We start from the raw sequence: 24450 nt of genomic DNA, 5'->3' as shown, positions 1-24450 counted from the left end.
GAGCTAGACATACTAACAGAGGGGGAGTTTTCAGCATAAATTTAATAGGTTGATGAGTTGAGAAAGTGATTTTATGCCTGGTTGCATACTATAAGCAATGATCTATGTCTGACCCATGGTTCTTCTCTCACTTATTACTGAAAGAAATGTGAAAAGACTTAACTAAGAAATGCAGTTTTCATGTCTGCAAGCACATGCACACACACGCGCACGCACGCACACACACACACACACACACACCCCTTTACCAGTGCCCAACAAAGATCACATAATTATAGAGAAAACAATATTGCCCAAACAGTTCCACCTAATACTCCCTGAGCAGCTCCGAAAATATTTTGAGAGCTTAATTAAGGCACCTGCATGTGAAAGAAGATCAAAATAGACAGCTGGGATAATTCTGCCTTTGCTTTGTTCTATTAGCATGAGTGTTCATGAATCACATAGCAGTGCTCCTGATAATTCAGGGTCTGCAAGAGGACCTGGGAGAAAATCATAAAACGTTCTTAAAGATATGCTAGAAGGTAGTTAGTACTTCCAGTTTCTCAGCTAGAGCTCAGAAAGGGCTAGCCCTGAGAAGCCCATCTTAAAGGCTTCTTCACTTCTCTTACTGAAATTTGTAAAGCCTTCCTGCTTCCTTCATGCAATTAATCAGGCATTAATCATATTAGAGGCGCTTCTCACTAGTTAGATTCTGGTTTGCCCCCAAAATTACCTAATTTCAGATCACTCCTTGCAACCGCTGACAGGCTCAACTGATTATGTTTAAACTTTGGGGGGACTGAAACAAAGTCTAATGTCATAGCCCATCTTATTTTTTTCACCCAAGTTTCTTTCCTTTGCCATCAAGCCATTCCTGTCCTACAATTATTACTCTTTATTTCCCCTGTACCAAGATAACAGATCCAAGCACCAGACCCTAATAGAATTTATACTATTCGCTCTGCATACATTCTCACTCAACATTCTAATCTCAGATTCTTAAACTCTTCAAAGGAATGCCTTGTACGTCTCCTGAAGACAATCAACTCACATGTTACTTCTATGCTTTCTTAATTTCCACTGCCTCTTCTAAAGCCAGGCAAGTCTAAATGGCTTTATTAGAAACTTCAACTTATATCAAGGCTTCAGTTACTCTTTAGCTCACCAATCAAAAATGCTATGCATTTATCTCTACTAAATAACAGAGGAGACTGAAGAAACAAATGTGGGACACTGGATAATAAAATAATAAGGTGGAAAGTTTAAGCGTGAGTTTGGAACTACCTGTATTCTGGACTTATTCCTTCAGACTTCTTTCCAAATCATATATATATCACAGGTGTTGTAGTTGTGAAGTGCCAGAGTCAGTTCTGACTCACAGCGACCCTGAATAGGGTTTTGAAAGAACGGCTACTGGGTTTGAACTGCTGACCTAGTGGTTAGCAATCCAGTGCTTATCCTGCAACGCCACACCAGGAACCCATACTATAGGTATCAACCAGTACAGTGCTGAGGCAAACTTCCTATTTTAATTTCCCTCTGACAACTTCAACAGTGCGCCTACACTTACTGTAGTCCAAACTCTGGGTTGCAAAGTACATTCAGTTCAAAGACTTAATGCTTATCAGCTCAGTATTAAGTCCAAAACCCGAGAATCTACTAATGATAAGTAAGGGATGTAATAATTTTTTTTTAATTGCATCTGAAATTTCCATGCAGTGTTTTTACAGTCAAATCGGCATAAGATCTTCCTTCATATACAAGTCTCACATGAACTTGGCATCTCAGATCTCAGTGACAGCGCTTTGCTTTTCCAGTGGGGTCTATATAAACAGTTTTCTTTCTCTGTGACAGAATCCTCAGCTGGCAAATAAACACAAACTTGCATGATACTGTAATACTGAGACCACCTTAGAGCCTAAGACAATTTTTAAGAAAAAAATACTGGCACAAAATTTAACAAAATAAATTTCAACACAAAAACCGTTTTGGCCCCTCCCCACTGAAGTTCATCTTTTTTTCAGAAGTAGAGTGAAAGGTAAATAGTTCTTGTTTTTTTGCATATGCTCTTAACAAAATGTTTCATCCCACCTCCCTTTTTTGCCCTCCCAGACTTAAAAACAAAGGCAAATTATTGCCTTTCATCAGTCTCCTGACTCACGATGCTTCTTTTGCAAATGGGTCCATAACTCAAGATCCATGTTTTCATGGATGACTTTAAAAAGTGATTGGACACCTTAATCTGGTCTTCCTTTAAGCCAGATTCCTTAATCTTCTAAAATCACCCCTCTCTCTCTCCTGAAAATTTGCTACAGAATTTCTTGTCCCACCCACCCAGAATGTCCTGGTTTTCCTTTTCCAACTGTGTACACTGATCATAGTGACAGCTCACTTCGCTCCCAACCCCTGAATGTAAAAAATGAGTTCTGGAAAATTAAAAATAGACTAACAAAAATCAAGAGTCCAACTGATTTGTGATTGTTCCACGAAATGTCTCAAAACAAAGTGTCCCCATCTGCGTCTGTGTCCATCACTCATCAGCATCGGGTTTGACATCCAGCATGGCGTGCAGCTCTTCGGGTGTGTACCCCAGGAGGCTCTGCAGGTCACACACAAAGCGATACACATAGCGCTTGCCCGCCGTCTTGTGGATGATGTTCTTGTCGTAATAGTAGCGCAAGCCACGGCTCAGTTTCTCATAATTCATCTTAGGCTTGTTTTTCCTCTTTCCCCATCTCCTGGCCACCTGATATAAACATAAATAAAAAAAACTAGGCTTAATTAAAAAGGAGAAGGGTTTTTTAAAAAAAATCTACAGCACACTTCAAGTGTATGTGTTCTACTCATGCATGCAGTAGATGCATGCATCTACTCATTCATGGTATTTCCTGACCTATCTTATGTGTATTCTGGTTTTCAAGGGTTGGGCAAGGATGGTGGTCAAGTTGATTCTTTAAATTATTGGAAATGCAGTGACCTTGACTCTCCTTTCCCCCTACACATTATGAGTTGAATACCCTTGCCATGAAAGCACAAATTCTAATATGAGGGAGTAGAATCTGAGTTGCACTCATACCTGTATGTCATCAAATGGAAGCAATTTGTCTATTGTTGTTGTTGTTAAGTACGTGGATTCGGTTCTGACTCATCGTGACCTGCACAGGGTTTCCAAGGCTGCAAATCTTTACGGAAGCAAAAAGCCTCATCTTTCTCCCACGGAACAGCAGGTAGTTTCGAACTGCCGACCTTGAGGTTAGCAGCCCGATTCGTAACCACTCTATACTGAGGCAAAATATGCCTTTATTTCTGTCACAACATCGATAACTGTCCTTCTTGTTTATTGCTTTTTTATCCTCAAAACTAGACATGGCACAGAGCAACCACACCATAAGCATTTGTGGAATGAAAGAAGGAATCAGAGAACAAATGGGTACCAATCTTCCAAAGTTTCCTTAAACTGTCTAGTCCTTTCATATTCACAGAGCCACAAGGTTAGGAAGAAGTGGAAATTCTAATTAGGAAGAGCCAGGCACTTTCCATACAGCTAATCTTGAAAAACAAATGGCTAATGTAGCTACTATCTCTGTTTTCCAAGTCAGACACTGGGGCTCACACAGGTTCTATAACTTGCTTAAAGTCACACAAATAGCAAGTGGTAGAGCTAGGGCTTGAATGCTAGGAAATACTACCCAGGTCCACACAAGCTCCTTTCCAGAGTTCTCGTTCATGTTTCCTCAACCCAGTCTTCACAAGTTACTCCTTTCTTACCTCATCCGGGTCAGAGAGCTTGAATTCCCAGCCATCTCCTGTCCAGCTGATAAAAGACTGACAGGACTTATCAGTGAGTAATTCCAGAAGAAACTGCCACAGCTGGATTGGTCCACTGCCTGGAAACATAAGCAAGTGTAAATCATTACACCAGATGCCCTGCACCCTTAGTAACTAATCTCATTTTGCAGCACACCCTCTCCTCCTCCTCACTCGGTTCTAACCAGGGGACTGAAGGCAACACATACTACAATTGCAGTAGGAGAAGCTACGAGCTTCTCAGACAGAGGAGCTTCTCAGCTTCTCAACAAAAAAAGTGTTTGTTGTTGTTGCTAAGTGCTGTCAAGCCGGTTCTGACTTACAGCGATCCTGTATAGCGTTTTCAAGGAGCAGCTGGATTTAAACCACTGACCTTGTGGTTCAAACCGACTTTGTGGTCCAGTGCTTATCCTACAGCGCCACACCAACATATAAATTGCCTTGCTTTGATTGACTTACAGGCCAATTTCTATTACTAAGCAAAATCTAGAAAAGAATTTAAAAAATACCAGTCTATCTTCTGAGAGGATTCCTATGTGGTGCTGTAGGATTAACAACAACATCCTCTGAAATATTCAAGGCAACATAATCTTTTGTGTTTTCAAAAACCAAGTCATTATTTCTTGCTTTAAGCAGCATGAAGGGTGTGTACTAAGGAATGCCTTTGCAAGTTCCCAGCAGAAGTCAAAGCTGATAAGCACTCCTTTATAGTAGGGATACTTGGCCCTGATTTGCAAGGGAGTGGGGGTCACTATTCTCTTCTTAAGTCTCACAAGAAATATGTAGCTGTATGTCATTTCAGCTCTACATTTCTTGAACCCCCACCCTTCCCAGGCTGCTTATAGGCAAACACCCAAACTGAGAAAGGAAAACATCATCACTATTTGAGGAATTAACTTGTCACCCAGGCAATGCTCAAAGGTTAGATGAGGACTGTCTCAGAAAATATTCACGGACAAAGTATATTCTAATGTAAACACACACACAGATACTCTTGTATTAGCCATCACAACTATCAAGATCTTAGCCCTAGAAGCCTGGTGTTCTGGACTGCAAGGTCAGTTTGAACCATAAGGTTAACGGTTCAAGCTCACCAGTCACTCATCGGAAACCCTATTCAGGGTCGTTATGAGTAAGAACTGATTGGACGGCACTTAACAATATAACAACAACAACAAAGAATTCATGCTACATAGATTTTCTTCTAGGATAACATCCTACTCAGAACCAAGATAGCTGCCAATGATTCCTATCAATTTGTAGGTGCATGTCTACACTGGGCCTTGTAACATCATCTTAAAAACAATTTGAGTCAAGGTGGACTGTCCTGAGAAAGACTGAGTCCATGCACATGAATGAAGTCCAGGACACGCTGCTCATACAAGAAAACTTGACTCTTTAGTTCTAATCCTTTGCCCGAGTTTCAGATTTGCTCTATCCAAAGAAAACAGATTTAATGGAAAACAGAAAAAAAAAACCCTTTACAGTCTATGTGAGACCTGTCTTGCTTTTCTTATATTTCTAACAAGGCATATTTGTTGCTGGTAAGTTCCATTAAGTCAGTTCCGACTCATGGTAACCCTGTGTAGGGTTTCCAAGGAGCAGCTGGTAGGTTTGAACTATTGCCTTGCAGTTCAAACAAGGCATATTTACTAGATCATTTTACTTGTTGCTAAAATCCATTCCCCACCTCTTTGCTCTGCGAAGGTACACATGACCCCACTATGTCTATCTCACGGTGCAAAAGAAGTTGCTCAGAAAAAGGAAGTGACCTTGCTCCAAGACTCAGTCAGCAATGCCACAGGAAGAAGCTGAAGATAAGCAGACAGAGTTCACTTTAAGACCCCTGGCTGAGAAAAAATACCCAGAGCTATGATTTATGGTGCATCTACTATGTACCGGACATTGTCCCTGATGTTTTATTGTTCCCAGCCCATCTGTGCCTCACATACCTCTATGAGGGAGATGCTACTGGTGAACATCTATTTATCTGGCAGCACTCAGGACTAGGAATAGTATTTTCTTGCTCCTCCTGACACTAAGTTTGTTCTGTGCCACTTGGGTATAGCCCATCTATCTTGTTGGCCTCAACACTGCATCTATATGAATATGGGGAGTGACAATATCAACAGAACCTTCAGCAGCCTGACATAACATAACTGCTTTAAGTGAGAGGTGTTTAGAAACACATCATGCAAAGTTCTTTATTATTGCTGTTGAAACTGCAGAAAGCATCTTGCCCTATTATAGTGACTCCATGGATAGAAGGACTTGACTTAAAAAAAAAAAAAAAAAAAATCTTGTCTTTCCCATTTCTTGCTGGACTGACTATGGTTCTCCCAACGGTCTGCTACTAGTTACTGTGCTGTCCCCTTGTCTTGGACTCCACCTCCACAGCAATATTCCAGGTCATTTCATCATGTCCCCTTGTAGTAGCTGTTAGGTTAAGAAGACTGTGATGCAAAGCCCTGGAAATCTAATGAAGGGATGGGTAAATGTGACCATCCTTTCAGATTTAAAATGAGTCATCTCAGAAGTAGAAAGGGGGATCTCACTATTATCAAGAGAGGCCGGAGTGGAATGTATCCATTGGACCCCCAGGTTCCTGCACATTGAACCTCCATGACGCAGTGACAGAAAACTGTGATACCGGAGAAGTGGCAAGGAAGCAGCAGCAGCAGAACTAAGAGCCAGAGCACCAGACAGAGTGGTGGCCTTGTCCGTCCACAGAATAAGTAAAGCTGAATGACTCTGGGCAGGAGGCTTGCTTACAGAGTGGGGTGTCTCTTGGCACTTAATTAGAGGAGCCTGGTTTGCTGACCCACAGAACTAGAGCCTAGTGCTCTTAGGTTAAGGCTTATGGTGGAGTGGTGTGTCCTGTGGGCATTTATCAGCAGCTCTAAAAGAGCTCTGCAACACTGGCCAGGGAGAGGTCTTCCTCTGGGCACAGCTGAGGAGAGGCTTTCCTGACTAGACCAACTGTGCCCTGAACATTCTGATGCTGACTTGCAGCTTGTTAACTTCCCTAATAGAACCCCCATAACTGTGAGTATGATGTCAGTTCTGTGTGATCACTGTAATGAATCATGAAACCCAGTTGAGTAGAGAGGGCTGTGAGAGGGATGGGTGGTGTCATCATTTTTGCAGAAGCACATCTCCAACTCCTGGAGATCAATACATCAAATCCAGCCAGTTGCTGTTGAGTCAACTTAGACTCATGTCAACTCTGTGTGTGTCACACAGCAGAAATGTGCTCCATCGGATTTTCATATCTGTGACTTTTTGGAAGCGGATCGCAGGTCATTCTTCCAAGGTTCAAACTACCAACCACTGGTCTAACAGCTGTGCAACCCAGGACACCAAATTCCTGGACAGGAAGGTTCAGAAGAGTACACCCCAGCAGACAGAAAACAGAGAAAGAAAGCTGAATTCATGTCATTGGTACCAGTTATAAAGGAAGAAACCTCAGACAATTATTCCTTCTGTTTCAGTGTCATTCCCAAATGGAAAAGTCAAAGTTACAGGCTTCATCTGTCTGCCCCACCAGTCTTTCTCTGTATATTTTGACCTCTGTAGTGGTTACAAATCGGGCTGCGAACTGCAAGATAAGCAGTTAGAAACTACCAGCTGTTCCGCAGGAGAAAGATGAGGCTTTCTGCTCCCGTAAAGATTTACAGCCTTGGAAACCCTGTACAGGGTTGCTATGAGTCGGAACCAACTCCACGGCACATAACAACAACAACAACAACATATCTTTGTATAAAGGAGTCCTGGTGATGCTGTAGAATAAACACTGGACTGCTAACAGTATGGTCAGCAGTTCAAACCTACTAGTTGCTCTGTGGGAGACAGAAGGGGCACGTTCTGCTTCTGTGGTGAGTTACAGCCTTGAAACCATATACAGGATTGCTATGAGTAGGAATGCACTGGATGACATTGAATTTGGTGTTTGTATATGGCTGGGGGTGGGGAGAGGAAATAGGAGAGCAAGTCTCTATAGGTTTTCACTGAAGTTTCCTTTTGTTCAAGTACCAGAAAAAATGTTAACTCAAGGAACCTGGCAATCAGACCTAGGTGCAGTGCTTGGCTACTCATTATTCTATAACCAAAGGAAGAAGGAGGGCAAACAGGAAAATCAGATGCCTGAAGAAAGCATGTGAACTTGAGTGAGGAGAAGAGTCTCTGGATAGTGTCACAAAAGGAAGTAAAAAAACGTGAAGCTGTTAGCTTATGTCTCCCTCCCACAGTTCCTGCAGAGAAGGAATCCCCTCAGCCCACCCAGGGCTAATAGGCTGCTCCGTGTCGCCCCTGGGTGTGTGGGAAGCCACTGCTCACGCTGCAGAAAGCCCTCATTGTTCTATCAAAGGAGCAGACCCCATGACTCCTCCCAGAGGTTCTTCCTACCACCCTGTCACTGATTCCCAAACTGCTATTGCTACACAAAGAGGAAGCAAAAAGGATTAGTCTCCCAGCCAGTGACACTGTCAGGACAGGAGCGCTCCTCTCCCGGCTGTATTAGTGGACAGTCGAACCCAAGAGCTTGTGTCCACAGGGAAGCTAACCTCTCCTTCAGGTATGGGGAAAAAAAATGGGGCCACATCTAGACTCATGGTTGAAATGCAAGCTTGGCGACATCCAATCCCAGGCCCATCAAAAGTTTGTACTCCCAGACTTGTCAAAACAATGGATGCGTCTGGTATCTCCAATTACAAACTCTCCCAAAGATGTTCATGAAGTAGTGTTCAGTGTAGGTCTGTCAGGAGCCCCCAGGCCCCAATCCCTTGATATTGTTGTTGTTGTTAAGTACCATGGAGTCAGTTCCGACTCATAGCAACCCTGAACAGGGTTTCCAAGGCTGTAGATCTTTACAAGAGCAGAAAGCCTCATCTTTCTCCCATGGAACAGCTGGTAGTTTCGAACTGCCGACCTTGAGGTGAGCAGCCCGATTCGTAACCACTACGCTACCAGAGCTCCATTACTCTCGCATACCCTAAAATTGTAAACGCTCTGCCTCCGCTCTTCTGCAATGCCTCATCCCCTCGCAGCCCAGCCCTATGCACCCACCCACCCCACCAGACTGTGGTTTCAGTGACCTCTGTCCTAGGGAGTAGAGAAGACTACTAAGAATAGTGGCAGTCATGGAAAGGGGAGCTCACATGCTAAATGTGGCTCACAATGGTGTTCCTGTCTAGGGCCCCCAGGCACTCCACAGCATCCTCCACCATCAGGAATCCAGTGGCATCACTGGGAAACTATGCTTCTCAAGTCGGAGGTCGGAGCCACAGCAACAGAGGGTCCCTGTTAGAAGGAAGGCTCTCTTCAAAGGAGGGTGGAAGGGAAGGCACCACACACTCACACCCCGACACACTGAACCCCACCCCCTGCAGTCTGCTCCCTCCATACTCTCCCCCTTGTTGCAAAGGGGATTTGCTCCCACGACTTTGTTCTTCTCTGCTTCTGCACAACATTGGGAGTCCTGACATCAAGAACACGATGCAGCATCAGAAAAAGATGAAGTGACTAACCTGGAAGGATCAGATGCCCACAGAGCAAACGTCACTGAAGAAGACATGTCCCTCCTGCATCTAACACTAACAATCTACACTGCAATCTCATTCTTTTACAAAAGCAAAGCATCAAGTAATACCTAATCATTCAACTGTACCTTGAGGAAGGTTGGTGGTTTAAAAATCTCTGCTTTTTGGTCCCTTGCCCTGATGCTGGAGTCACTGGATGGTACAAATGGTTAATGAGTTCAGTTGCTAACCAAAAAGCTGGAGGTTCGAGTCTGCTCTGAAAAATCAGTCACTGGAAGCCTTACAGAGCTCAGTTCTACTCTGAGGGTTGCCATGAATCAGAGTAAACTACAAAACAACTACTTAGATTTTTGGTTTTCACTGAGGCATCTTAAAGTGAGCATCTTAAATAAATATATAGCAACACACTACGACCACATTTTGGTAAGATGCTCTTGATAGTCCTTTTCTGTTTACTTATATATCATTATGTGAAGTCCTGGTGTAGTGCTGAGGGTTAATGCGCTAGACTACAAAGTTGGTTTGAACGGCAAGGTTGGTGGTTCAAGCTCACCACCAGCCACTCCTCAGAAACCCAACTCGATGGCACTTAACAACATTTGTCATTATAGTTTTCCTTTTTCAGGTTTGACTTTTGTATGCCAGTGGCAATGGCCTCCTCACTGTTAATGAACAGGGACTAGGTAGGTTGAACTTCAGCTTTTCCTTCTGCTTCTTCCTCATTTCCAATTCAGCCACACGTTCAACACTCTGTCACCTGTATCTTACTAAAAGGCTGACATAGAAAAGTCAACTTTCACACTGATGCACGTCACTCCAGGGTATGACTTTTCTAGGCAACCTCCCTTCTGCTCCCATGGTGGTTTGCACCAAAAGCAACCCTTTTTTGCTCTCTTATTTTCTCTGTCAATATGTTTGTCTCTTATCACTAGAATATATGCTACATTGTTTGTTCAAAGAGCCTACAAAAGGGCCTCACACTAACTGTTTGTTTTTTGGTGACTCCAGTTGTCAGTTCCCAGAGATCAAGTCTTGTATCTTATTGATCCTTATAGTATCCGTGCCTGGTTTTACACTTGCTAGGTCTTTGGCAGGTGTTGAATAAACGTATAATGGATTGTTTTACTAAAACAATCCTCCCGTGAACTACAAAATAAGGATTTAAAAAGCTACTTCAAACTGTCTCTATTAAACTATATTTGGTGCCAAACAACATAGGTGACTTGGAATCAATGTTTCATCAACATGCTTCTGAAAATAAAAACAGCCACACCTTGCTGTCCTTTGTGGGCTAAATTACTAAATTATCTATTTAGCTCTGCTCTAAAAGTAAAATCAAATACCCCAGTGTGGGCAGGGCACCATGTTTTATTTTAACCTATGAAACTCTCATGGTTGGTCACCCTTGCAGCAGGGCCAACTCTGCTCTGATAGAACACATCTGGCAGCTGGCCCTAAAACAGAGGCCTGAGCCCGGCTGGCCCCTCCCTTCTAGCCAGGTGTCTCTACCCACAGCCTAACAATGATGACAAAAACAGAACATTCAAATACAGACAGGACCCATCTGTTCACAAGTGCACCTTCGTTTCATATACTATAGGAATACCCACCTCTGAGGATGGGTCGGGAGACCCCAGGGTGTAGGCATAATCCCTTTAGTAATAAACCCCTTCTCAACTATCATTAGCAAAAGATTCCATAACCTCCTATTTCTATGAAGTCCTTTATGTAATTTAGTGACACAATAAACAGAAAACATATTGAAAGTTTTTTGCTCTCTGGAACAACTCAACCTGCAACTACACAGTTTTCTGCTTGAAGGATGACTAATTCATGAGATGCAACTGCTGGAGTATTTAACAACCAAGGAACTGGGAAGATTTTCACAAGGGAATGTAGAGATTGCTTGATCTTTTGGCTCGGCTTTACTAAGGATACGAGATCTCTCTCATTGTAGACTTAAGCTCTTTCTTCTTCCCCTTTCCTGACCCAACGTATCTCTAGCATGGTCGATATAAGATGCAAGCTATAACTAGCCACCAATGCCTTGGTTTAATGAATTCTTGCATAGTCAGTATGTTCTATAAATGCGTTCCTTTATCATTGGCTAGTAACTCAAGGGCAGCAGTTGTGATTAGTAAATTATAATAATTCAACTCATAAAAGCAAAAAACATTCTAACAAAGTGTTTAAAAATATTTTTGATGAAAATTCCATATATAAGGGAAGGACTCTTCATATTAAGGATCAAGCTTATCTCCTCAGTACACTGGGTTGATAGGACCAGCAACTTAGACACTAGCTATCAAAAATGGGGGCTATAAAGGCACCAAGTCTCTGGCTAACAAGTTTTCAAGAATATATTTAGTTTCAGAATGAGGTGGGTAGTAAGGTAGAATCCCCACTGAATAGTTCTCCTCTTTTACAGATGGGTCTAGTGAAAGACTTGGTAGAGGATGGGGATAGGATTTTATGATCCAATTGTGAGTAGCTGTTGTCAGGACTAATGGTGATTGTCACAACTGTAAATGTAGAAGATGTATATAAAAGGGGGGAGTAGTTAATCTGTCATTTCAGGAACAGAAGGACCAGCAAGAGGGAAGAGCACTGAGCGGAGCATGGCATCCTAAGCAGAAAAGCGGCGACAGCAGAGACAGTGGTAGAGGCGAAGACACAGAGTAGAGCAGCTGAGGCCTCTCAGACCCATGGACTGAGAAAGGCTGTGTGCCTACAGACAGGAGGCTGGCTTGCAAAGTGTGCCCTTTGGACATTTAAACAAATATGTATTTTCTGTTTTGTATGCATACATCAAAAAACAAACAAACAAACAAACAAAAAAGGGAATAAAGGTAAATACTGTTGAATGATGGTACAGGGAGGGGGCAATAATCATTGCAATGAAACAAAATATGAATTACTGAATGTAAATCTGCCCTGTAAACTTTCACTCAATTCACAATATAAACTTTAAAAAAAAAAAAAAAAAATACAATTGATGAGCATGATGAGGAACAATCACTTCATGAACCTGCATTTTTTAATTGCTGAGATATTCCGTATCTAAGAGTTCTGGTGTGTCACTATGGGTTAATGTGCAGAACTGCAAGGTTGGTTCGAACCGCAAGGTCAGCAGTTCAAGCTCACCAGCCGCTCCTCGAAAACACTATACGGGGTCGTTATGGGTCAGAACTGACTCAGAGGCACTTAGCAACAATGAAGAATATAAACCAATTAGAAAACCACTCCCAAGTCCATTAAAACCAGTCATCAGTTGTCAAGTGAATGTGCCAAACATGTTAGATCGAAAGAAAACAAGAAGCATTCATATGAAATAAATAAATAAATAAACAAGGTATCAGGAAGCAGAAGAATGTTAGATGACACCATCCTACAAGATGAAAATAAATGTGCTCATGGAAAAGTCCAATGTGCAGAGCTTAGAAAGCAGGATTTTGATCTTAACTCTTCCTTGATTCACTATGCAATCTTAAGCGACTCATTTAGCCCCTTTGGTCTTTTGTTTTCTCATTCCCAGGTGGAAAGAGTGGTCACTGCTTGTTTGGACTGAATTGTGTCCCCCCCCCAAACTATGGTTATAATCACATTTGGGAATAGGTTGCCTTTGAAATGTTACTAAGGCAGGGTTCATGTAGGGTATGTCCTGAGTCAATCTCTTCTGAGACAGAAAATTTAACAACCAAGGAAGCAGAAACAGGGAAGACTGACGCCAATACACATAGGTATCACCCAGAATACAAGGACCTTCTTCCAGAACCAACAGAGAAAAAAGCCTTCCCTTATAGCCAGCGCCCTGAATTCGGACTTCTAGCTTTGTTGTTGCTAAACGCCATCAATTTGTTTCGAACTCATAGTAAAGGGTTTTGGAGGCTGTTCTCGTGAAAGTCTTCACGAGAACAGAAAACCTTGTCTTTCTCCTGTGGACTGGCTGGTGGGATTGAACAGTTGACACTCTGGTTAGCACTCCAGTGCTTTCTCTACAGAGCCACAGCCCTCTCTAGTGTACCATACTGTGAGAAAACAAATTTGTTGGTTAAAGGCATTCACTTATAATATTTCTGTTGCAGCAATAGGTGACTTAGATATGGCTCCTCCCTACTTTGTTGTTTTTAAGTGCTGTCGAGTTGGCTCTGACTCATAGACCCTATATAGAGTTTCTAAGGCGCGGCTGGTGAGTTTGAACCATCGACCTTGAGATTCAAACAGAACTTGCACTCCCTCGCATTAACCCACAGAGTTGCACCAGGACTCCCCTCCCTACTTTAGTGACATGCAAATTAGAACCCTATAACACAAAGAAAATATAGAATTGATGAGGAAACCATAGTGCAGAACGGTTTGGAAGCAATATAAAATTCAACAGTTTGGGAATAAGAATGAAATAATAGAAGATCTTTTTTTTAAATCTCAAAAAAGAGAAAAGGATGGGGAGGGAAAAAACAGCAAAGGTACTAGATAAAATTATTCCTTAAAAGGTTAAACTGGTCTTATATGTGGCAATTTTGGCAAGGTACACATTGGCTATTAATGGGGAAAAACAGTTTAAAGTATATAAATGCACAATTTAGAAACTATCACACATGAGAATAATCATTCAGGACTTTCATAGTTAAGATAACTCTGTGAAATCCTTGATCGAATAAAAAGTAGGCACACTCTAAAAGATATAACAGATGCAAATTGCTTTGCAAGTGAAACAAAAAAATCACAGACACTTATGGTTTGGGGAAATCTTGGCCACAGACAAACTCAGATCCCCTTTCCCCTAAATGTGCTCTTTTCCCCCTAATCATTCATGCTCCATGCCAAAGGGCTGACCTAGAGAGAGTTCCCCATAAATGTTGGGGCCTGCAGATCCAGATCCTATCTACATCAACTAAAGGTAGACCAGGAAGCCCTTGCCCAGCCATCAGCACATGATAGGCCCAATAGACTTGGCTGGCTGGCTCATGGCCACCTGAGCTGCCGTTTCTGGGACAGATGCAGGTGAAGTTCATTTGGCAAGTTTGTCTTGGGCCTAGAACAAGACAGTTACACAATTTCAATGTATGGAGGAAAAACACTTGTTTCTGCTCCAGCTCCTCACACCTGCATGTGTTCAAGAACACATGTGCGGGGGTGGCAGCAAGAGAAAGGAGACTGTTCCTCTCTTAAAGGGACAGCACATTTTCAAACTTAGCCACCTCTTTCCTCTGAGCCCTCAAATAATTATTTTTAACTATGTTAAACCTAACACTCAGATGCAAACTTGGACAGTGAGGGAGCTAAGCTCAAATCAGGAAGTGGGTTTCTTTATAGTTTTTCCTCCTGATGTTTTCTAGGTAAATGATTCTTTTAAGAAGTCGCCAGAAATGGGTGAGGTTCAGATTTGGAGGTAGCAAACAAGAATTTTGCTATACAGCAAAGCAATGTAAACATCTAAAGAAAATGCTTTCCTAAGTTTCTAGGTAATAAGATGAAAGAAAGATGTGTTTAGCCTGTGCCTTTTCTCAGTAAGATTCTCAATGAAATGTCTGTAATTTATTTTATCTCCGGGTGAAGTTTTCCCAGCATTATCAAGTATGAGAGTAATTACTCGTTGAATATATTTGCGTTCTTGGAAATGAGAACTCGATCCTAGGTGATCACTTGAACACTGAATTTCTTAAGCATTTATCCAGCAAACTATTTCTATACATTATTCCAACGTAAGGCTTTGCAGCCAGCTTGAGTTGACTATTAATACTGACAATATGAATTTTAACAATATTAACAACAGCATTGATGGTAGCAAGAGAAGTAACTTTGGGAGGCCTTCATGAGAAACTACACCCACCTGGGCTTTGAATGTCAAACATTCAAAGTTGTGCTCTGTGAGCATCTCTCTGGCAAATCAAGTCCTATCCTAGTTTCAGAGTTTAAACTTTCACATTCAATCACCTCAGGAGAAATTTCACTCTTAAACACCTCTCAGGGAGAAGTGAGTCAGACATAAAACAAAGTGATTGAGGTCATTAGGGCCAACAATTTGTCATGGGACCAAGAACATCCAGAGCCATCTTCATGAGTCCTGCTGCACAGTGGTCAAATGAAGAAGCTGGGTTGGCCAATCTGACAGTCACATTTTCAGTTGTGTCTGATGTAGTTATTAAACTGCCGGTGGCAGCCACGAAATGCAATCAGGTTTCCTGCTGCTAGAATCATAACTGAGTTGACCCCATGGCTGCACCACAGCCAGACTTCCTGGGAATGCTCCCAGTCAACAACTGGGCATATCGGAGCAAACAGACAAGCATTATGGGATGCAGAACTCCTCCAATGGGCAACTTGTACCCAATGACTCCCCATCAGCCTGGCCAGAACTGACCTGGTGGCCTTCTAATCTTTCTTTTTCTTGAGCCAAGGTTTTCTCTTGTTTTTTTCCCTATGGGTTCTCTGTAGATGTTTCCCCCAGTAAATGTCTTGCTTGCACATCGAATCCAGCCTTGGCACCTTCTTCTCTGCAGCTAATACACTACTTATATCAGATATTTTCCTACAAACTGTCTGACTTTGAAAGGCCTCTTTTTTGGTGTTTGCTGTATAACTTTGGGTTAGACTCGTCCTCCTGAACCTTAATTCTCTTGCTTGTATAATAGGGATAACAGCATCTTCCTTTTATCATTGGTGATGGGTGAAAGAAATTTATATTTAAGAAAAAATCTACCACACAAGTTGGAGCTTAATACATGTGTGTTGAGCTGAATAGCTAAAGTGAGCTAAACTGGTATTAAAAATAATTCTTTTGCACCCCATGGCACTGCCAGAAACTACTAGAGTTTTATATGTAAATATAAAACTATTATATCTTGATCTCAAGGACCTTAGAATTATACTGGAAAAGCAGAAAATACTGGAAATAATAAGAAATAGTAGTAAGAGCTAGAACTTATACCTAAAAATACTTGAGTACTTTCCACAGAGATTCATTTGCTTTTCACAACAACCCTATGTGATGTTGTTAAGTGCTGTCAATTTAGTTCTGACTCATAGTGACCCTGTATGAAGTTTCCGAGGAGCAGCTGGTGGGTTTGAACTGCTGAACTTGTGGTTCGCAGCTCCATGCTATCATACAGCGCCACACTAGGGTCTGTGATGGAAGCAATTATTATTACTATTGTTCACATGAGAAAACTGAAGCACAGCCATGTTAAATAGTTTGCCCTAAGGTCCCACCATAGCTGGTAAGCTGCAGAGCCGAGGGCACACTTAGACTGGTTAGCTCCCCAATTTGTGATCTTACCCTCAACTTGCTCTCGCCCCTGAAATGTTACCAATGGTAAACAGCATGGGAGGGTGGCTGTTGTGTACGTCTAACCTGGACTTAAAACCTGAAAGGGACAACCAAGTGATTAGCTAGATATTAATGAACCCACCAACCTCAGGGTCTTGTGAAATTTTCTTTAAGGAGGACAAGGAGGAGCATGGCTTCTTGAGTCACGTCTCTAAACTGAAGAGCCACTCTTATGCTCAGTAAACTGGGAAGGCCATTCAGGGAAAAGGGAGAGAAGCCAAAAAACAAAAGCAGGAATATCTGGGACATTCTGGCAGGGTCTTTCCCAACAGAGGCTGTAGGGACTTTCCAAGGCCATTGTTTAAAGGGAAGGAAGACTTGTATAGATGCCTCAGCAGTACCCTGGCTGAAGTCTACCCACTGGAAACAGTTAACCTCAAAGGCAAAAAGGTGGAGCTTCCAGCTGGAGACAGTGGCATTCCAGAGCAGTCACTACCCAATACGATCCTTTGCAATTAGATTTAGTTAAAGAAACAGTGACACAAATATGTGATCCTCCTCTAAAGCAGGCATGGGGGTTGTACCCCAAAATTATGGGCCAACTTGTGACCCTTTCTTGTTCTCCAAAATCCAAGTACTCACTAGGTCTCAAACAGCTGTAAACAGCATCGGGGTTGTTGTTGTGATGTGCCGTGGAGTCGTTCCTACTCATAGCGACCCTGCACAGGGTTTCTGAGGCTGTAAATCTCTACGGGGGCAGAAAGCCTCATCTTTCTTCCACGGAACAGTTGGTAGTTTCGAACTGCTGACCTTGCAGTTAACAGCCCGATTCTTAACCACTAAGCTACCAGAGCTCCTTAGCCTTGGGGTAGAGGTATACTTAACGTACATAATCAACCTCATCTGCCTTGAAGACAGCTTGCAATTTATTACCATATCTAGTTCAAAACACTGAAATGGTTTGGCCAGCTGCTGCTTTCAAAGGCAACCGATTGATGGAAATAGGGAACCTCTGCTTGACACATTTTTAAAAGAAAAAAATTTTTAAGGCAATTCATAGTAAAGCTGAGTCTTCCTACTTAGTGGCCATTTTCTATGGGTGGCAGATAATTAAGAAAATTTGTCACAAAGCTAACACATTAGAAGACAGAGTCAGAGAAAATGATGTGCAGGCAATACAAAGTGGCTTCTGCTTCCAGGCAGCTTTAAATCTTCTAGGGAATTTTCTTCCCTAGTGTCCCAGAGTATTTTCCATCAATGACTGAGAGACATGTTAACTCATCAACTCCATGGAGATTGCCAAGTCCATCCCAGTGACTCCTTGTGGCTGACTAGCTAACACAGCATGGAGAGTTCTCCCAACCTCTTGAGATGCTGGTGGCAGGCATGCCCCCAGATGGCTGAGCGATCTGCCTAGTCTCCTGCACTGTGAATCGCTGGACCTCAAACAAGAAGAAGACATTCTCTTCTGCTGCTGTTATGGATTGAACTGTATCCTTCAAAAATGTGTGTTGTATATCCTAACCTCTGTGCCTATGTTATAATCCAATTTGGATATGGATTGTCTTTGTAATTTTAATGGCAGTATTAGTAGATGATGTGTTTTGAGTCCATCTCTAATGAGATATAAGAGCACAAGCCGGCAAGCAAAGGTATGGTAAAATAGATGCCAATACACTTGAAGATTACCCAAGAGCTGAAGTTCGGAAGAGACAAAGACCTTTATCCAGAGTCAATAGAGAGAGAAAGCCTTCAAAGCCGGTACTCTGAAGCATCACAAACTGTGAGAAAACAAATTTCGGTTTGTTAAACTCATCCACTTGTGGTATTTCTGTTGTAACAGCATTAGAAAATGAACACAACTACCTTTGTCATTTCCAAAATCTTCTCTCCCTCTCCTTCCAGGAAACCCACGGATGTTCTAGGACTTTGAGACTATGCTGTCTGCCTGCAAGCCCGGTTGTTGGTCCTGGCTTTGCCTAGCCAAGAACCTCAGTGCAGCCATGTTACTTCTCTGGGCCCCTCTGTGCAAGGTGGTGACAGTGCACACTGGGCACCAGACTTCTACAAGACTAATGCTTTTGTCAACATGTTTATTATTCTTGATTTTAATCATGCAAATGGTCTCATATGAACAGCATTTATGTGGAGGCCAAGAAACTTTATATTCAAGATCTTTGCCAGCTAATCCTTTCAAATTAAAAAGCTCCAAAACGTCCTTAATTAAACAACGAAAACACAAAAGATCACAAGAGTCTGATCTATAACGAATCACATGGATGGTGCTGGACTAGGCAGTTTCATTCTGCTGTGTATCAGTAGCAATTAACATACTACCTGGATTTAGAATTTTAAGAATTGTTTGCACAAATTCCCATGACACTACTTACCTGCTTTGGGGGGGCCCTTTCTTTATCACTAATTTAGGTTCATAGCAAATCTTCTCTTAGTTGTTGTTTGCACCTGACTACACTGAAATGATTCTGCAATCCAGTTTTCCTCCAGAAAACTGTGATTTTCAGGTACTGCTGACAAGTCTCAGGTTTCATTCTGAATTGAAGCACTTTGAAACACTCCCTTTTACAGAAAACTTATTTGTTTTTCAAAACATGTTTTAGCAGTAGCTTTGGGCTACTGAATCCTAAAAACTAGTTCAGTTTCATCAGCTAGAAGTCAGAACCCCAGGGGTTCTCTGCCTGGTCCAGGGATTTTCTTATGAAGAAGACTTGTTCCAGGTCTGGAGCAATTGGAGAGGTCCTACAAGGGCACAGAGTTGCCGTGTAAGTTGGAAACAATTAGACAGCATGGGTCATAGGGGCCAGGGATTCTTTTGCTCCAAGACTTGTGACTTTCTTGTGATGTCTCATACAAAATGATTTGGAAGTTGAATTCCAGATAGTCCCAAATTTAGCTTAAAGGGAACTGAGGGACTATCTATTTACAAATGTGCACCACATTATAAAACATAATTTTGTTGCAGCTAATAAATGCCTTTGGGCCTTAGCCTTTTTTCAGGTCTCTCAAAAGAGGGTCCCTAACCACTTTATTGGAGTCCTGGTGTGGCACTGTAGGATAAGCACTGGACTGCTAACCACAAGACGGTGGTTTAAACCCACCAGCCACGCCATGAAAACCCTATACAGTGTCGCTGAGTCAGAACTGACTCGACGTCACTGAACAACAGCAACAACCACCACTTTGTTAGTAATTTACTGGCCCAATAACAACCGCAAAAGTCACAGAAACTGGACTATACCTGTGACTTTGTCTTGAGATCTAAAATGAAGTTCAATAAAGGTGATTTACAAGCCAATAACTCAGGACTGAAGCCAAAGATCTCCCTCATATGCCTCCTAAACCCACACATGTAAAGTGGTAATTAGTGACAAGTGGGAGACAAGGTCCCTTATCATTCAATAGGGGCAACTGAGATAACCAATGAGTAGTCTCATTCCTTAATGTGGAGAAAAGATTCATGTCCAGGTGAAACAGCTGACACTTAGTGTTCAATTCAAGAGTGACCTTGTCTGCAAATTACAATCATATAGCTTTAAATAAGTCACTTTTTGTGTGCTTCAATTTCAGCATCTATAAAATGGAGAAAGAGGAACAGAGGAAGGAAGAATACAATTTGATAATCTGGTATATTAATCTATGCCTAAGGAGCTCTGGTAGCGTAATGGTTACAAATCAGGCTGCTAACCTCAAGGCTGACAGTTCGAAACTACCATATGTACCACGGGAGAAAGATGAAGCTTTATGATCCCATAAAGATTTGCAGCCTCGGAAACCCTGTGCAGGGTCACTATGCATCGGAACCGACTCCACAGTACTTAACAACAACTAAAACTACACAAGACAAACAAAGCAGAGATGTCTATGTTTTATCAGGATCTAGAAAGCATTCTCCTTGGGTTTATGAAATATATAGAAAACAATGGGCCACTCTTCTCGCACTTCTTTTGTAATTAAATGGTCTTTATAATGCATCTTCGAACAAGAGAAAATAGAATTTTCTGATTGTATCAGTTTGATAACCGTAAGCAGTTCACAGTAAGGTAAGAAGGTACATTTTGGCGGAAGCGAGCATTGCATTTGATGTATTCTTAACTCAGCTCACAAGCAGGCTTTCAAGCCATGTTATCTGCCCCCACATCTTGACCTAATTTAACAAGTTGCCATGGGAGCCCAAAGAAGGTTGATGCAATTTTCTTATCTTTGAAGGAAGAACGTAACTGTGCAAGAGAATGTGAAAATTCAGTTTCTAACTGATTTCCACACTTACAGTGCAGTAACTAAGACCTATGAAGAAGTAAAATATAAACCTCTGAAGGTGATACGGAGGAAGAAATGGGCTATTAGTATGATATCCAAAAGATGGACTGTCCTCTCAGCTACGAAAATCCAAGCATGCACCCTTTTGTTCATGCCAAGTAGCCGAGATGTAAAGGCATTAGTGCTCCTACTGTGTGGCCATACATGCCCTAGAGCAATCTGATATTAAATGAACAGACAGAAAAGGAGAGCAGAACCTGAGAAACAATGTAAGTATGACCTTCACAAACAATAAAAAAGTATTGCTAACACTGTACAAAGATTTCCAGTTTGCCAAGAACTTTTCTAAACCTCACCTAATCTTAATGCTGCTGTTGTTAAATGCTGTTGAATCTGTTCTGTCTCATAGCGACCCTGTATAGGGTTTCTGAGGAGCAGCTGGTGAGCTCAAGTCACCAACCTTACGGTTCATGCTAACCTTGGAGTCTGGTGCATTAACCCACAGCGTCCCACCAACTCGAACTAGTCTTAGTATGTCTACATAATTAGTGGAGGCCCATTTAGGGCTCTGCAGGCACCGTCTGCTTCTCAGGCAGTAGAGGAGCTGATTGGGTATATTCCATACCCTTCCTCATGCCCTAGGACTATATCTACAATGAGAAGGGGCCACACTACGGTGCAAGAGTCAGGGAATCCCACATCAGTTCAGTGTGTACTGCTGGCAGGAGCTGTACAGAGAAAAGAAGCCACCAATATTTGGGCTGTCCTTCAATTACCTAACAAAACCAATCTTCAATGACCTAACGACAAGAAGGGAATCCTTCAAGTCTAAGAACATTTATAATATCTGGAATTCAACAAGACAATAAACCCTCAAGGGCTACTCCCATTTAGCTGTACTTAGTATGTGCTTACAAATATTTGCCGAATTAATTGTCATAATTGCAGGTTTTTCTGTTTCACATGCTGTCTGGCACTCATTTATTTAATAAATACATTTAATTCTATTACATTTTCATGGCGTTCTTCTCACAAAGATAAGGATGAACACTTGTACTTCACTAACTATAGACAAAACACAAGGTAAATTTGCCTAAAATCATATAGTGTGTTAAGAGTTGGGAGGGTGCACACAGAGGACTTCTGTTTTCTGGGCTATTCTTCTCATCACCATTTGAGATAGTATGAAAAGCTAAATCCTTAATATGAAAATGAAATATGGTAAGAGGTTTTTAATTCAAATGACTATGTCTATTGCTGGGGGTTAGCGCGTTGGACAGCAAAGTTGGTTTGAACCAAAAGGACAGTGGTTCAAGCTCATCAGCAGCTCTTTGGAAACCATATACAGGGTCACTGTGGCTTGGAACAGACTCAATGGCACTTAACAACAACAACATGCCTGTCTTGGAGATCTTTATTTAATAGTTACTTTTCCATTTCTTCAACTTACTGAGTATTTTATTTCCTTTTCCCCTGCTTAGAGTGAAATAAAAAATGCCTAGGTGGTGCAAACAATGTGCAGCACTTAAGACTCTACCCAGTGGTGACACAGAAAGCTGTTAACGTCTAAGATTCCAATCACTGCAAACCCTCTGAAATACAGCTCTACTCTAATATAAGTCACCATGAGTTGGAATTGACTCAACAGCAACAGGTCTTTGGAGGAAAAAAAAGAAAAGAATAAAGAAAAAAGGAAGGGAAAAAGAACACCTATTAAACAATCTATTCCAAAAAAGTACATGATATCACACATAACATCATTCCAGACAATTCTGGGTGTGTGTTAAAAAGAGCATTTGGCTTTGTATTTGAATTGCAAAGAAGCCTTCAAGGCAGCATTTTAGTGTTGGTTATCTTAATGACAATTCATATCCCTAATTTATACAGCATGCTCATTCTCAGTTCTTAGAATTTCCAACACATCCCTTTTCCTTCTTCTTCCTTAGTAAGAGCTTCAAGAAACTGGTATATTCTGGGAAAGATTCTCCAAGTCTCAGATAATCCTCCTCATGGTACTATGAGTATCTAAGCCAAAATGTTATGATTCTTAGCTAAAATATTTTCGTTACTCTTGCAGACTATTAGTTCTGCAGGTTTTATTACTTCTCTCATATAGAAAATCCAATAACTAAAACAATGAACAGATTCCTGGTGTGGCACTGTAGGATCAGCAATGGACTGAGAACCACAAGGTAGGTGGTTCAAACCCACCAGCTGCTCCTTGGAAACCCTGTACAGGTTTGCTATGAGTGGAACCTACTTGACAACACTTACCAACAACACAATTAACACCACCACCAGGGGAGTTTCCATTTGGGGTGGAGACCAGGCTTTAGCTATTTCTAGAAAGACCTTTCTCAGTGTGCCCGTGGATTACTAGAATCTCACCCATGAAAGTTGCTCCTAGATCATAAACTTTATGGCTTTCTTTGAACAAAAGCCACACTTTAGAACTCAAAGTCAGTTCACTTAACCTCATTATCCACTGAACTGTCCTAACTAGCTACATTTTCAGTTTCCCATGCCTACATGGCTAAGAGAAAATCATGAAAGCTGTCATTGGAGAATTATCATTGTTAACATCCATGGTGGTTAAGGATAGCAATTGTATTAGGGAGAAGAAAGGACTATATTAAACAAAGAGAAACTAAGTTGAGATTTATTACTGGAAATGAGGGTGGAAGAGCTTACACTTGAGCAACTGACAGAGCACTGTTTACCCTGCACCACAAGAACAGAAAGTTCAGAGCTACTCTGCCAAAGACCTCCCAAGTCCACATTTTAGAGCTACCTTGCTCTTTCCCTTCTCTTCCTTCATCAGTATATTCAACTAAAATCTAGTTCTTAAATTATCTAGAGAGTTAGCACTGTATCTCCTGAGAGACTTAATGTGCTTTCCTTCACTACAGATGTCTTCAAAAGAAATAAGTAAATTTTCTAGTAATCGCTGTCCACAGATGGGAAAGGACTTCCTTGAAAAGTAGTGAATGCCCACATACTAGAGATACTGAAGCAGTGGCCATGGGCATATTGTCATTAGAATGCAGGAGATCTTAAGGTCTTTTTCTGGCCTAGCAACTCTGATTCTATGAAATGAGGATCTCCGCTCTTATACAGAGCTTGTCACGACACCCAAAACATAGACATACTTCTTGAGTACTTCATGCAATGAGCTGCAAGAGAGGCTATGTAGAATGCAACAGAAAAGCCACATTCCTTATCCTTAAAGGAAGAATAATCTAAGAATTTGAGTTGTTCTTATATGTCAGTTGATCCTCCTTGTAAAAAAAAATTAGATGCCCTCAATGCAAGAACAATGGTCTAGCATACTCTTAAGATCAGGCCTCTCAGTGGAAGCACATGTTTTGCTATTTGTGTTTCAGCATAATCCACACTGAGTCCCCACATAGTAACCTGTCCAGAGTGGAGGAAATACAAGAGAACAGAGGCCAAAACCACAGCTGAGTTATCAAAACTTAAAATAAGTTCCACTCATAACACATTTTCTAGTTTTTAGACGACACTGCAATTTTACAGAAAGAATCTGGTAATTAACACATTAAAGTTTCATGGACATTT

At 41.6% G+C, this 24450-nt stretch overlaps 1 protein-coding gene across 2 annotated transcripts in view; it reads right to left on the bottom strand.

Moving 5' to 3' along the window:
* Positions 1–2009: 2009 nt before the first annotated feature.
* The window catches only part of ETS1 (v-ets avian erythroblastosis virus E26 oncogene homolog 1), a 79156-nt gene continuing 56715 nt past the window's right edge, over positions 2010–24450 (bottom strand). The window contains exons 7-8 of one of the 2 annotated variants that reach the window (XM_006873081.1): positions 3751–3869; positions 2010–2728 (exon numbers count right to left, since the gene is read on the bottom strand). In XM_006873081.1, coding sequence (XP_006873143.1) covers positions 2513–2728; positions 3751–3869 — 335 coding nt within the window. In that variant the 3' untranslated portion in view covers positions 2010–2512. The remainder of the gene's footprint in view (positions 2729–3750; positions 3870–24450) is intronic. The other variant, XM_006873082.1, reaches the window with a different exon arrangement.

Source organism: Chrysochloris asiatica, unplaced genomic scaffold (genome assembly GCF_000296735.1).
Source record: "Chrysochloris asiatica unplaced genomic scaffold, ChrAsi1.0 scaffold00222, whole genome shotgun sequence".
In the NCBI taxonomy this organism is placed as follows: domain Eukaryota; kingdom Metazoa; phylum Chordata; class Mammalia; order Afrosoricida; family Chrysochloridae; genus Chrysochloris; species Chrysochloris asiatica.
This window is presented reverse-complemented; position numbering and strand designations above follow the sequence as displayed.